This window comes from Cherax quadricarinatus, chromosome 28 (assembly GCF_038502225.1).
Source record: "Cherax quadricarinatus isolate ZL_2023a chromosome 28, ASM3850222v1, whole genome shotgun sequence".
Classification (NCBI taxonomy): Eukaryota; Metazoa; Arthropoda; class Malacostraca; order Decapoda; family Parastacidae; genus Cherax; species Cherax quadricarinatus.
This window is the reverse complement of record NC_091319.1, coordinates 21,876,693-21,893,308: the sequence shown is the minus strand read 5'-3', so window position 1 is coordinate 21,893,308 and position 16,616 is coordinate 21,876,693. Positions and strand designations below refer to the sequence as shown.

General features: G+C 36.3%; 1 protein-coding gene across 8 annotated transcripts in view; it reads left to right on the top strand.

The window, feature by feature from the left end:
* LOC128693175 (gamma-tubulin complex component 6) overlaps positions 1-16,616 on the top strand; it is a 464,079-nt gene that overhangs the window by 421,688 nt on the left and 25,775 nt on the right. For all 8 annotated transcript variants that reach the window (XM_070089457.1, XM_070089462.1, XM_070089461.1 and 5 more), the window contains one exon: positions 7,522-7,637. In XM_070089457.1, coding sequence (XP_069945558.1) covers positions 7,522-7,637 — 116 coding nt within the window. The remainder of the gene's footprint in view (positions 1-7,521; positions 7,638-16,616) is intronic.

Here is a 16,616-nt window from a genome sequence, read left to right as displayed (position 1 = left end):
CAAAAGTTTTTTACTGTATCGAGATTTTTGAATACAACTTTAATATTTAAAGTCTTAAGAAGAGAAGGCATATCAACCAAGTTTTCATGGTAAGGGAGAACCAACATATTTTTATTTGAATAAGGCTGGTTGTCCCTTTTTGGATTGTAAAAAGTATTTCTGGCAACTTTAAAAGATTTATCAATTACATTTCTTGGGTATTTTAAATCATTACCTATTTTCTAAAATTTTGGATATTTCCTCATCTATGAACTCAGGACTACAAATTCGTAAAGCTCTCAGAAACATTGATGAGAAAACAGACAGTTTGACTCTATCTTGATGCGAGGAATAATAGTGGACATAGGAACAGTTATTAGTAGGTTTTCTGTAAATTTTAAATTTGAATTCATTATTACCCTTAATAATTAAAACATCTAGAAAAGGCAATGAGTTATTTTCTTCAAACTCAACAGTAAAGTTTATTGAATGGGCTAAGCTATTTAATTTTCCAAGGAAATGGTGTATATCTACATTTTTGGGCATAAGACACAAAATATCATCAACATATCTGAACCATTTAGCTCTATTAGGGAGGATTGTGTTAAGTAACCTTGTTTCAAAAAATTCCATGTATAGGTTACTAAGAACAGGTGAAAGAGGATTTCCCATTGCCATACCAAACTTCTGAGTGTAAAATTTATCATTAAATACAAATTTTGCATCAACAATGCAAAGTTTAATGATAGTAGGAACTGGCAATGGTAAATCATAGTTAACGAGTTCTTCAGATAAGAAACTTAATAAATCATCAACAGGAACTTTCGTAAACAAGGAAGTAACATCAAAACTAACCATGTTAAAATCATTTAGGTCAGTCAAGGAGCTTAATTTATCAACCAAGTCTATGTTGTTTTTAACATTAAAGTTAGAAATTTTGCCAACAATAGGGCTCAAAATATCAACAAGCCATTTGGATAATTTATATGAAACTGACCCTATGGAGCTAATAATTGGTCTGACTGGATTCCCTGGTTTGTGTGTTTTTATTAGTCCATACATGTAAGGCAAAGATGGATTAGTGGAAGTAAATTGTTTGACTAATTCATCTTTGCCTTTCAGTAGAAGTTTTATTGTTTTATTGAAATTGCTGTTAACGGTTTCTAGGGGATTTTTCCTAAGTTTAGAATAGGTTTCAGTATCATCTAAGAGATTATTCATTTTTTCTTGGTAATCATTTTCTTTCATAATTACTATTGCATTTATTTTGTCTGCTTTAGTAAGGCGCAAATTTTTATTGTTATTAAGTGTATCATAAGACTTAAAGAATCTTTGAGGGCAATTGGGAATGTTTGGTTTTAACATAGAGCTATATACCATTCCTTTACTAATGTTAATTTCATCAGAGGATAAATCAGAAAATTTTTCAATGTTACAAAAGGCTTTTGCAATTTCAACATTATTAAGTTTTTTTGAAGTTGCAAAACTTAAGCCAAAACCTAGAGCAGCAGTTGTATGTTTGTCTAAAATTTCATCTGATAAGTTAATTACAAAATTGTTATTAGCATGCTTTGTCCAATCACTATTTTCAATTAAAATGTCTAATTTTCTTTGTAGTTTGCTCTTGAGTTCATTACAAATTCTTCTGAGTTTATTATAGCAATGATCCAACATACTGTGTTTCCATTCTGATGGAATGGCCTGATTAAAAGAGTATTTTTTGTTTCTCAATATTTTGAATGCTTCCTTCTCCTGTATTTTAGTTATTTCAATATGTTTCTGAAGAATAATTCTCATAAAATCATAAAAAGGACGATCTCTCATGTCAAGGAGTCTATTGGGTAAAAGAGACTTGGGCAGAACTTGTTCATTTAAACAATTTTTTAAGAAATTAAGTCGAATTTTTAACTTGTGGGACTTGATCAGTGCAGAAGAAAACTGTGAAACAAAAGATATATGATTAGGAAAGTTTATCGAGAACATTCTGAAGAGTCGTGTGGTATCCATTAATGCAATAAGATCACAGTAAACAGGTGATTTCAGAATATGCAAAACAACCACTCTGAAAGAATAGAGAAATTCCAAGCGCTTTCGTGACTACTCACATTATCAAGGAACTATGAAAGTAAAGCATCCAAGGAAGCTATATAAGGGGTCTGGTCGGCACCTCACTATCAGATCCCACAACGGTTTAAACACGTGACGCGCGGCGAGCCAACTTGGAAAGGTCCTTGGCACAACTCACCCCACAAACTATTCTACCCAAGAAATAAGAAATTTTAAAGATTATTTGTCCAGTGTATTATTAAATTCTTCCCAAATTCTATTAATTATAAATGGATCTAATTTATATAAACCAAAGGAAATATTCATATTATTGTCAAAACTGCTTTTTATGAAACAAGATTCAATTATATTCCTGTCGACCATGGACTTGCTTGATACTACTTTCTCAACTTTTTGAAAATCAATTGGATGGTTAAAATCTCTTACATGAATAAATAGAGCATTGGAATCTTGTCCAGTTCTAATGCTATATTTATGTTGTTTTAATCTTAGTTCGAGATTTTTACCAGTTTGACCGTAATAAACTTTATCGCAAATTTTACAAGGAATCTTATAGACACATCCATCAGCATTTTGGGGGGAATTCTTTATCAAAAGTTTTTTTACTGGATCGAGATTTTTGAATACAACTTTAATATTAAAAGTCTTAAGAAGAGAAGGCATATCAACCAAGTTTTCATGGTAAGGGAGAACCAACATATTTTTATTTGAATAAGGCTGGTTGTCCCTTTTTGGATTGTAAAAAGTATTTCTGGCAACTTTAAAAGATTTATCAATTACATTTCTTGGGTATTTTAAATCATTACCTATTTCATAAATTTTGGATATTTCCTCATCTATGAACTCAGGACTACAAATTCGTAAAGCTCTCAGAAACATTGATGAGAAAACAGACAGTTTGACTCTATCTTGATGCGAGGAATAATAGTGGACATAGGAACAGAATAATCTCTTAGATGATACTGAAACCTATTCTAAACTTAGGAAAAATCCCCTAGAAACCGTTAACAGCAATTTCAATAAAACAATAAAACTTCTACTGAAAGGCAAAGATGAATTAGTCAAACAATTTACTTCCACTAATCCATCTTTGCCTTACATGTATGGACTAATAAAAACACACAAACCAGGGAATCCAGTCAGACCAATTATTAGCTCCATAGGGTCAGTTTCATATAAATTATCCAAATGGCTTGTTGATATTTTGAGCCCTATTGTTGGCAAAATTTCTAACTTTAATGTTAAAAACAACATAGACTTGGTTGATAAATTAAGCTCCTTGACTGACCTAAATGATTTTAACATGGTTAGTTTTGATGTTACTTCCTTGTTTATGAAAGTTCCTGTTGATGATTTATTAAGTTTCTTATCTGAAGAACTCGTTAACTATGATTTACCATTGCCAGTTCCTACTATCATTAAACTTATTAAACTTTGCATTGTTGATGCAAAATTTGTATTTAATGATAAATTTTACACTCAGAAGTTTGGTATGGCAATGGGAAATCCTCTTTCACCTGTTCTTAGTAACCTATACATGGAATTTTTTGAAACAAGGTTACTTAACACAATCCTCCCTAATAGAGCTAAATGGTTCAGATATGTTGATGATATTTTGTGTCTTATGCCCAAAAATGTAGATATACACCATTTCCTTGGAAAATTAAATAGCTTAGCCCATTCAATAAACTTTACTGTTGAGTTTGAAGAAAATAACTCATTGCCTTTTCTAGATGTTTTAATTATTAAGGGTAATAATGAATTCAAATTTAAAATTTACAGAAAACCTACTAATAACTGTTCCTATGTCCACTATTATTCCTCGCATCAAGATAGAGTCAAACTGTCTGTTTTCTCATCAATGTTTCTGAGAGCTTTACGAATTTGTAGTCCTGAGTTCATAGATGAGGAAATATCCAAAATTTATGAAATAGGTAATGATTTAAAATACCCAAGAAATGTAATTGATAAATCTTTTAAAGTTGCCAGAAATACTTTTTACAATCCAAAAAGGGACAACCAGCCTTATTCAAATAAAAATATGTTGGTTCTCCCTTACCATGAAAACTTGGTTGATATGCCTTCTCTTCTTAAGACTTTTAATATTAAAGTTGTATTCAAAAATCTCGATACAGTAAAAAAACTTTTGATAAAGAATTCCCCCCAAAATGCTGATGGATGTGTCTATAAGATTCCTTGTAAAATTTGCGATAAAGTTTATTACGGTCAAACTGGTAAAAATCTCGAACTAAGATTAAAACAACATAAATATAGCATTAGAACTGGACAAGATTCCAATGCTCTATTTATTCATGTAAGAGATTTTAACCATCCAATTGATTTTCAAAAAGTTGAGAAAGTAGTATCAAGCAAGTCCATGGTCGACAGGAATATAATTGAATCTTGTTTCATAAAAAGCAGTTTTGACAATAATATGAATATTTCCTTTGGTTTATATAAATTAGATCCATTTATAATTAATAGAATTTGGGAAGAATTTAATAATACACTGGACAAATAATCTTTAAAATTTCTTATTTCTTGGGTAGAATAGTTTGTGGGGTGAGTTGTGCCAAGGACCTTTCCAAGTTGGCTCGCCGCGCGTCACGTGTTTAAACCGTTGTGGGATCTTATAGTGAGGTGCCGACCAGACCCCTTATATAGCTTCCTTGGATGCTTTACTTTCATAGTTCCTTGATAATGTGAGTAGTCACGAAAGCGCTTGGAATTTCTCTATTCTTTCAGAGTGGTTGTTTTGCATATTCTGAAATCACCTGTTTACTGTGATCTTATTGCATATATATATATATATATATATATCTTGCTACTCCTACTTACACTTTGGTCACACTTCACAGACACGCACATGCATATATATATATATACATACATCTAGGTTTTTCTCCTTTTTCTAAATAGCTCTTGTTCTTCTTTATTTCTTCTATTGTCCATGGGGAAGTGGAAAAGAATCTTTCCTCCGTAAGCCATGCGTGTCGTATGAGGCGACTAAAATGCCGGGAGCAATGGGCTAGTAACCCCTTCTCCTGTAGACATTTACTAAAATAGAGAAGAAGAAAAACTTTATAAAACTGGGATGCTTAAATGTGCGTGGATGTAGTGCGGATGACAAGAAACAGATGATTGCTGATGTTATGAATGAAAAGAAGTTGGATGTCCTGGCCCTAAGCGAAACAAAGCTGAAGAGGGTAGGAGAGTTTCAGTGGGGGGAAATAAATGGGATTAAATCTGGAGTATCTGAGAGAGTTAGAGCAAAGGAAGGGGTAGCAGTAATGTTAAATGATCAGTTATGGAAGGAGAAAAGAGAGTATGAATGTGTAAATTCAAGAATTATGTGGATTAAAGTAAAGGTTGGATGCGAGAAGTGGGTCATAATAAGCGTGTATGCACCTGGAGAAGAGAGGAATGCAGAGGAGAGAGAGAGATTTTGGGAGATGTTAAGTGAATGTATAGGAGCCTTTGAACCAAGTGAGAGAGTAATTGTGGTAGGGGACCTGAATGCTAAAGTAGGAGAAACTTTTAGAGAGGGTGTGGTAGGTAAGTTTGGGGTGCCAGGTGTAAATGATAATGGGAGCCCTTTGATTGAACTTTGTATAGAAAGGGGTTTAGTTATAGGTAATACATATTTTAAGAAAAAGAGGATAAATAAGTATACAAGATATGATGTAGGGCGAAATGACAGTAGTTTGTTGGATTATGTATTGGTAGATAAAAGACTGTTGAGTAGACTTCAGGATGTACATGTTTATAGAGGGGCCACAGATATATCAGATCACTTTCTAGTTGTAGCTACACTGAGAGTAAAAGGTAGATGGGATACAAGGAGAATAGAAGCATCAGGGAAGAGAGAGGTAAAGGTTTATAAACTAAAAGAGGAGGCAGTTAGGGTAAGATATAAACAGCTATTGGAGGATAGATGGGCTAATGAGAGCATAGGCAATGGGGTCGAAGAGGTATGGGGTAGGTTTAAAAATGTAGTGTTAGAGTGTTCAGCAGAAGTTTGTGGTTACAGGAAAGTGGGTGCAGGAGGGAAGAGGAGCGATTGGTGGAATGATGATGTAAAGAGAGTAGTAAGGGAGAAAAAGTTAGCATATGAGAAGTTTTTACAAAGTAGAAGTGATGCAAGGAGGGAAGAGTATATGGAGAAAAAGAGAGAGGTTAAGAGAGTGGTGAAGCAATGTAAAAAGAGAGCAAATGAGAGAGTGGGTGAGATGTTATCAACAAATTTTGTTGAAAATAAGAAAAAGTTTTGGAGTGAGATTAACAAGTTAAGAAAGCCTAGAGAACAAATGGATTTGTCAGTTAAAAATAGGAGAGGAGAGTTATTAAATGGAGAGTTAGAGGTATTGGGAAGATGGAGGGAATATTTTGAGGAATTGTTAAACGATGATGAAGATAGGGAAGCTGTGATTTCGTGTATAGGGCAAGGAGGAATAACATCTTGTAGGAGTGAGGAAGAGCCAGTTGTGAGTGTGGGGGAAGTCCGTGAGGCAGTAGGTAAAATGAAAGGGGGTAAGGCAGCCGGGATTGATGGGATAAAGATAGAAATGTTAAACGCAGGTGGTGATATAGTTTTGGAGTGGTTGGTGCAATTATTTAATAAATGTATGGAAGAGGGTAAGGTACCTAGGGATTGGCAGAGAGCATGCATAGTTCCTTTGTATAAAGGCAAAGGGGATAAAAGAGAGTGCAAAAATTATAGGGGGATAAGTCTGTTGAGTATACCTGGTAAAGTGTATGGTAGAGTTATAATTGAAAGAATTAAGAGTAAGACGGAGAATCTTCAATAAAGGCATGTAATGTTCATTTATTAATAAAATTAGTGCCATATATTTCTTTCTCATTGCTTTGTGTATGTAAAACTATAGTTAATCTTTAAAAAATGTATTTTTTTGTTAATATTTTTGGGTGTCTGGAATGGATTAAATGTATTTACATTAATTCTTAGGGGAAATATTATTTCGGGTTTCGGCCATTTCGGTTTTAGGCCGACTTTCTGGAACGGATTGCGGCCAATAACCGAGGGTCCACTGTACTGTGTTCAACGACGGTCTACCCTACATTATTTAGGTATGAATACTAATCAGAGAGCCCATCGTAAGTCTGAGGCGTAGGAAAACGAGCACGTCACTAAGTGAGGAGAGGCTGTGTAAAAGAATGTATACTGTAGACTGGGATAAAAAAAAAAAAAAAGGTATTTTTAGCAACAAGTCCTTTGCAGATATCAACTCTGTAAAACAAAATAGGGGTTATTCTGCATAATTTTTCTTTAACAATACTTTCAACAATTTTCTATAATATTGCTTTCAATGAATTCATTCAGATACTGTGTAAAGCTGTAAATCTTCACTCATATGTAGTTATATAAACTGTATATAGATTGTAATCTTCAAAATATTTATCACATTATTCAATAAGCATTTCTCTTGTTAATCATATTTATTTTACCTGTCTCAGGTCGCCAGGACAAGGCAAGTCACTTTTTGAAGTGTTCACAATACCACAAGGTTTGCCTGTACCGCCATGAAATGCACCACTTCCTTCTTGTTGTACAGGCTTATGTAATCAGTCAGGTATGTCAATAAGATTTACAGTTATTATGATAATTTAATGTTCTTTGTGTTTATCATGTCAGGATATGGAATAGGTGTCTTGCCTAACTAGTGGTACATTAGTAAGATTAGGCTTAATATTGCTTGTCTTATTAAATGTATATACAGTAGGACCCCACTTATACGGCAGGTTAGGTTCCAGGCTACCACCGTAAAGTGGAACACCCTTTTTTTCCCCTTATAAATGCATACAAATACTAGATAACAAGTCTACACTAACATATATTAAGTTAGCAATAGAACTAGGCATTAAAAAACAATAAAAAAGTACAACACACACATAGTGCACTCATTACTTACCTTAAAATATTTGTAGTCTTAATCTAGGGTGAGACAAGTAGTATTTATTGAAAGAAATCAAGTGTGGTACGTATGGTAGTCAGCTGGGTTACCATACCAGGCCAGCCCACCTACACATAATATTCTATTACATTTAAGCATCCCAGAGCGATAAAATGCATATACAGTTCACTCATTACTTACCTTAATATGGTATTTGTAGTCTTAACTCCTTGACTGTCGCAACCCCAAATCCTGAGGTGTCTCCTGGTGTCGCAAAATTTCAAAAAAAAACAAAAAAAAAAAAAATTCTGATGAAATGATAGAGAATCCTTTCCCGATTGTAATGACACCAAAAGAAAGAAATTTGATGGAAACCTGACGGAATTACGCTCTCGCGAAGTTAGCAACCTTGGCGATATTTATGAATTGGCGATTTCGCCCACTTTGAGCCCTATTTTCTGCTAATTCCATTGGTCCAGTCAACCAAACTCGTAGCTATTTCTTTAGAGCTCCATTTTCTCTATTGATTGAGTACAAGAAACTGCCCATTTACAGGTTTCAAATGCCCAATAACGTGGTCAGAAATTTGAAATTTGGCCAATTTCACGAAAATTAAAAAATATGACAATTTCAAAATAGGGTCCAGAATGAATTCCTGGCTCTAAAATAACATTTTCTTTGTTCATCAGTCACATCTCCAGGCCCCTTTGATATTACTCTTGCTTTCTATTGAATTTTTATTCAAACAAAAAATAGAAGATTTACTGTTATGCAGACTACTGCAATATTGTAATAATTATATAAATAATGTCAGCCCATTCATGACTGCATATTAGAATGGCTAGTTGGACATTTATTGGAAAATGACATCATTTGTTTACTTCTGAACATCTGCAAAAATCAATCATTTCCCCTACTTTGAGCTCCATTTCAAGGTTCTTTTCATAGTAAAACCAATCAAAATTATCTCTATTTCTATAATGTGTTTTCCATTCTACCAAATGAGACCAAGAAAACGAAAATACAACCATAATCACTATATGAAAATTAACCACAAAGTTGGCATTAATTAAAAAAACGGTCAGTTTTTTTTTTCTCGTTATGCACTGTGTGCTGCAGGATTTTTTTTTATTTGGTGCACACTGACTCCACAGACCCATTCTCTCACATGTGGGCCTACCAGCTTTCTCCTGCTTGATTTGAAGCCGCTAGAATTTATGAGTATATATACGTCAAAAATGGTGACTCGTAAGACGTATATATACGACCAAAACAGTCAAAGGGTTAATCTAGGGTGAGATTAGTAGTATTTATTGTAAGAAATCAAGTGTGGTGTGTATGGTAGCCAGCCAGACCACCCCACCCACACATACTATTCAATGATATTTAACCCTTTGAGGGTCGACAGGCCCTCTCTGAAACTCGTTCTCAGGGTCGGCCAAATTTAAAAAAAAAAAAAATTATTTTTTCTTATGAAAAAATAGAGTATTTTTTTCTAAACATTATAGGCTAAACAAAAAAATTTTAACCTCAATACTTACCGAGATATGGAGGTGTGAAATTTGCCAAAATTGAACAGCATATGGTAACATCGCCGACTGCCGTCACCCGGTATTTTTCTATTTACTTTTTTATGTACTATTTTCAATTTTTTTTCAATTTTTCTTTTTCTGAGTAACTTTTATGGCCTCTGAGGCCAACATGATCAGTATTTTGTAAGTTATTTCTTTTTCAATACTACACAATAAGGGCGTAAACACTGTTGTCATTATTTTGTTTACAGAAAATATTTACACAAACAAACAATATGAAATGTTGTTTATTACTACTTTTCTATATTTTATATACACATATACAGTCACAGGACATGTTTCTAGAAGTTCTGCAGCCTGTGGAACTCTTTGAAACATGGTGTCATGCACAGTGGAGTTTTGCACTCCTCACACATAAAACGAGTGTCTCTGCGTTGTTGTGGGCGTTTTTTTGTATGTGAACAGACGTAACACCTCTTCTGAGCCTTTTTCTTCAAAGCAGTAGCAGGCAGTTTTACCAGGAAGTGATCACCATGCTTCAGACGAGCAGGTAGTTGTTGATAATTTGGTGGGCGGTCAATTGCAGGTGCATTTCCTTGGTACTTGAATACTATTTGTCTGATGACAGACAAACAGAATTCGCCGTACTGTGGTTTGTTTCTGGTGCTCATCTTATACATATTATAAGCATTGAGCATGGAAATGTCCAGAAGATGGAAAAACAGTTTGATGTACCACTTATAACTCTTGCGAACACAATCAGCAAACCCAATCTGCATGTCACATTTGTCCACTGAACGCATGTTGAAGGTGTAATCAATCACAGCTGCAGGTTTTAGAATGGGTTCATTTCTCTCTCTATGCTGCCTGCCACTGTCTGCCATTTCATTAGGGTGAATTGATGACAACAGTGTGACATCTCGTTTGTCATGCCACCGAAATGCCATGATGTCATTGGCAGCAAACGCCTGCACCTCACCTCTGCGAGTGCCAGCATCAAACCTGGGCATATGTTTTCGATTTGCACGCACTGTGCCACACACATCTGTCATGTTCACTCGCAAAAAATCACTGAGTGAGGGGCTTGTGTACCAGTTATCTGTATATAATATATGCCCCTTACCAAGGTATGGTTCTATCATTGTTCGAACCACATCACCTGAGATGCCCAATAACTTCCTGGTATTTTGCAATGTATAACTTCCAGTGTACACAATAATATCCAATACCAGACCACTGTAACAATCACAAAGCACAAACAACTTTATACCAAAGCGTTTCCTCTTGCTTGGTATGTACTGCTTGAAAGAGAGTCTTCCTTTGAACAGAATCAAAGACTCGTCAATTACAAGCTTCCTGAAGGGATAAAAATGAGTACTGAATTTCTGTTTCAGATACACAAACACATTCCTAATCTTATATAACCTGTCAGTTCTGTCAGGCCTGGTTTTATCTGAGAAGTGAAGCATACGTAACATTAGCACAAATCGATTCACTGGCATTATATCACTGAAACCTGGTGTTGCAATCAGGGGGTCTGTTGACCAGTATGATTTCACTTTGTGCTTATACACATGTGGCATAAGCATTATTGTGGCAAAGAAAAGATACATCTCAGCCACAGTTGCCTCCTTCCATTGGTGTAGACGTGATTTTGGTGAAAGTATTGTGTTTGCCATGGTGTACTCGTAGTATGTGTTGCTTTCCATGACAATACTTTTCATCAGTGGTTCGTCAAAGAATAACTCGAAACATTCCAGTTCAGTGGCATTGTTCCCAAGTGCACAAGATGGCCGTATTCCACTTTGGCTGCCATCAAACTGGTGGGGATTTGGAACAAAATTGACAGCTTCCTGCCAATCCCAGGTGCGGTCTGCTGGTGGGTACTGGACAATGACAGGTGGTTGTGGTTGTGGAGGTTGTGGTTGTGGTTGTGGAGGTTGTGGTTGTGGTTGTGGAGGCTGGTGTGGTGGGGGAGTGGGGGATGGTGGCCTTTGTTCTAGATCAGCTGAGGCAGCGGCGTGGGTGGCAGCGTGGGTGGCAGCATGGCCCACTGCTGGTGCCTCACCGCCGGCACCACTACCACCACGCACATTTTCCATCCCAATTGCAACAGTATCTTCGTCATTTTCACTGTCTGTTCCTGTTGTACAGCCACGGGATGTACTCCGAGATACACTCCTTCCCCTTGGTATAACATATGGCACACTTCCAGAGCGCATATATCGTCGTATATACTGACGCTTCACTGGGGAATATTGCACTTCACTATCACTACTGGAACTAGTTTGAAGAGCTTGTAGTTCATATTCACTATCACTATCATCACCCATGCTCTCATCTGAGTCTGGGATTTGGGAAAATAGAAGTTTCCTCTTGGGTTCTGGAACAACTGAACGTGAACACGAGGGCCCAGCACCAGAGGTGGAAGGCTGAGGGTCGTCTGGGTTTTCTTCACTATTACCGATATTATGGTCATTAGTTTCGGTCAAAACCTCACTAAAACCACGAAACTCATCTTCACTGGCACTTCCATCACTATTAGAACTGTCACTGGGGAACAAAAGTGTCCCAATTCGCCGAGGAGTGAGGAGCTTCTTACCGCGAGGCATGGTGGACATTGTTTACTAAGAGGGCATTCCCACAATGCACCACTGGGTCCCAGATTTTTTTTCTACCGCGCACACTGACCACGCAGACCCATTCTCTCACACCTAGGCCTACGAGCCTTTTCGCGCGAGATTTGAGGCCGCTAGAATTTATGCGTACTAGTACGTCAAAAACCCCTACGCGTAAGACGTACTAGTACGACGAAAACCCTCAAAGGGTTAAGCATCCCAGAGCGATAAAATGCATATACAGTTCACTCATTACTTACCTTAAAATATTTGTAGTCTTAACCCTTTGAGGGTCTGTCCCGTAGATCTACGGCTTTACGTTCAGGGTCCAAACCGTAGATCTACGTCATGAGCTCAGCTCACTCTGATAAACTGTGAGTGGTACATTTGGGCCGAGATATGAGAGAATACATCTATGTGGTATGTGTGCACCACATAAAACAGATCCTGCAGCACGCTGTGTATAACGAGAGAAAAAAACTGAAATCATGATTTTTCGATTAAATTACAGCGACTTTGCAGTGTTTTTTCGTATGTTTTTTATAGTTCTATTTGTGATTTCTTGGTCTCATTTGATAGAATGGAAGACATATTACAGAAATAGAGATGATTTTGATTGGTTTTCGCACTGGAAATGGCTTGAAACTAAGCTCAAAGTAGCAGAAATGTTAAATTTTTGCCGATATTCAAGAGTAAACAAACGACCTCACACGTCTAATACATGCCAGCTGGTGGGTCTAATATGCATTCACAAATATGGTGATTATATTTATACAATTATTACAGTATTGCATAACAGTAAATCTTCTATTTTTTGGTGTGAATAAAAATTCAATATGTGAATAAAAAATCAAAATGGAATTTATTTGTAAAGCCTCGAAACGTTGCTAATGAACAGAGGAAATGTTAGTTTAGTTCCAGGAATACCTACATTGTTTATTCTGGACCCTATTTTGAAATTGGAACATTTTGAACTTTGTGTTAAATTGGCCAAATTAACAATTTCCGATCACTTTAATTTGTAGTTGAAACAGTTGACTTGGCGATTTCTTGTGCTCAATCGATAGAATAGAAGTAATACTAGTGAAAGCGCAAAGAATTTGGTTGACTGGAATAATGTAATTGGCCTAAAATGGGAGTCAAAGTCGGCAAAATCGTCGATTCGTAAATATCGCTGAAACATCAAAATTCGCGAGAGCATAATTTCGTCAATTTTCCATCAAATTTCGTACTTTTTGTTTTATTATCTTCACAAAAAGATTCTCTACCATTTCATAAGAAAAAATAACATTTTTTTTTTTTTTTAAATTCTTGGACACTGGGGCACCACTTCAGATTTGGGCCTTGGACCCTGAAGGGGTTAATGTAGGGTCAGGGGTGAGTAAACAAGATAAAACGAATAAATGAGAGAGAGAGAGAATGAGTACATGAGAGAGGACAGGCGCAGTTATGTAAAGAAACCAGGCGAACGCAAGTTTTGTAAACAAAATAAAGTGTACACGTCTGGTTTGTGTACAAGTTACACTGTGTACAAAGTTGTCTCTACATTGATACGGTAGAATAAATAAAGAGAAACACTCCCATTCTCATGTAACACCATTTTTAGAAGAAATGCCGCTCTGAGTGAAGGCAATGGAAATAAGTCACTCTGACTTTTTTGGGTGATTATTATTATTATTTCTAATATGGCGTCACTTGTGTAAGTCGTCTAGCTACCACATCTCATATTTATGTTTATTTATTCTACTGTGGGGTGTATTTATCATCTTTATAAGAACATAAGAAAGGAGGAACACTGCAGGAGGCCTGTTGGCCCATACTAGGCAGGTCCTTTACAATTCATCCCACTAACAAAACATTTGTCCAACCCAATTTTCAATGCCACCCAAGAAATAAGCTCTGATGTGAAAGTCCCACTCAAATCCAACCCCTCCCACTCATGTACTTATCCAACCTAAATTTGAAACTACCCAAAGTCCCAGCCTCAATAACCCAACTAGGTAGACTGTTCCACTCATCTACTACCCTATTTCCAAACCAATACTTTCCTATGTCCTTTCTAAATCTAAACTTATCTAATTTAAATCCATTACTGCGGGTTCTCTCTTGGAGAGACATCCTCAAGACCTTATTAATATCCCCTTTATTAATACCTATCTTCCACTTATACACTTCGATCAGGTCTCCCCTCATTCTTCGTCTAACAAGTGAATGTAACTTAAGAGTCTTCAATCTTTCTTCATAAGGAAGATTTCTAATGCTATGTATTAATTTAGTCATCCTACGCTGAATGTTTTCTAACGAATTTATGTCCATTCTGTAATATGGAGACCAGAACTGAGCTGCATAATCTAGGTGAGACCTTACTAATGATGTATAAAGCTGCAGTATGACCTCTGAACTTCTGTTGCTTACACTTCTTGATATAAATCCCAGTAATCTATTTGCCTTATTACGTACGCTTAGGCATTGCTGTCTTGGTTTAAGGTTGCTGCTCACCATAACCCCCAAGTCCTTTTCGCAATCTGTATGGCTAAGTTCTACATCATTTAACTTATAAGTACTAGGGTTATGGGCACTCCCAAGCTTCACAACCTTGCATTTATCTACATTGAACTGCATCTGCCACTTTTCTGACTAAGAATCGAGTTTGTTTAAATCCTCCTGAAGTTCCATAACATCTACGTTTGAATCAATTATCCTACCTATCTTTGTGTCATCGGCGAATTTGCTCATATCACTAGTAATTCCCTCATCAAGATCATTGATATATATTATAAACAACAACGGGCCCAAGACTGATCCCTGTGGAACGCCACTTGTTACAGATCCCCACTCGGATTTAACCCCATTTATGGACACTCTCTGCTTCCTGTCAGTGAGCCATGACTCGATCCACGAGAGCACTTTTCCCCCAATGCCATGAGCTGCCACTTTCTTTAACAGTCTATGGTGCGGAACTCTATCAAAAGCCTTACTAAAATCTAAGTAAATACAGTAATATCAAATTCTTTATCATGGTCAACAGCCTCAAAAGCTTTACTGAAGAAAGTTAATAAATTAGTTAGACAAGACCGGCCTCTTGTGAATCCATGCTGAGTATCATTAATCAAGCTATGCTTATTGAGATGGCTTCTTATAATCTCAGCTATAATTGACTCTAGTAATTTGCCTACAATTGAGGTCAGGCTTATTGGGCAGTAATTTGACGGTAACGACTTGTCCCCTGTTTTAAAAATAGGAATTACATTAGCCATCTTCCACATATCAGACACTACACCTGTTTGAAGAGATAATTTAAAAATATTAGTTAATGGTTCACAGAGTTCCATTTTGCATTCCTTAAGAACCCTTGAAAAAACCTCATCAGGACCCGGCGACTTATTTTGCTTCAGTCTGTCTATCTGCTTCACAACCATTTCACTAGTGACTGTGATGTTACATAATTTATCTTCTTCTATTATATAATTTTGAAAAAATATCATAGATGGATTAATGAAAATATGTATAGTAGTACCAACACTCTTATATGGGTGTGAAGCTTGGGTTGTGAATGCAGCAGCAAGGAGGCGGTTGGAGGCAGTGGAGATGTCCTGTCTAAGGGCAATGTGTGGTGTAAATATTATGCAAAAAATTCGGAGTGTGGAAATTAGGAGAAGGTGTGGAGTTAATAAAAGTATTAGTCAGAGGGCTGAAGAGGGATTGTTGAGGTGGTTTGGTCATTTAGAGAGAATGGATCAAAGTAGAATGACATGGAGAGCGTATAAATCTGTAGGGGAAGGAAGGCGGGGTAGGGGTCGTTCTGAAAAGGTTGGAGGGAGGGGGTAAAGGAGGTTTTGTGGGCGAGGGGCTTGGACTTCCAGCAAGCGTGCGTGAGCGTGTTAGATAGGACTGAATGAAGATGAATGGTATTTGGGACCTGACGATCTGTTGGAGTGTGAGCAGGGTAATATTTAGTGAAGGGATTCAGGGAAACCGGTTATTTTTATATAGCTGGACTTGAGTCCTGGAAATGGGAAGTACGATGCCTGCACACTAAAGGAGGGGTTCGGGATATTAGCAGTTTGGAGGGATATGTTGTGTATCTTTATACATATATGCTTCTAAGCTGTTGTGTTCTGAGCACCTCTGCAAAAACAGTGATTATGTGTGAGTGAGGTGAAAGTGTTGAATGATGATGAAAGTATTTTCTTTTTGGGGATTTTCTTTCTTTTTTGGGTCACCCTGCCTCGGTGGGAGATGGCCGACTTGTTAAAAAAAAAATGTATATTAACGTAATATACGACATTTAATGAGACTCGGTGATTATTATCATTATTACTAATGTCTCAAGACATAAGACACTCTTAATGATTTTAATGTGTACCTGCATGCCATCACAGTGTGTAAGTTTATTTAGGTACAGGTATACATAAGTATAATTATCAGACTCTATATAAAATATGAAATAACTTTTAAAAACACTTGAAATTTTTTAGTTTCCAGACTTAATGGAGAGACTTAGTGCT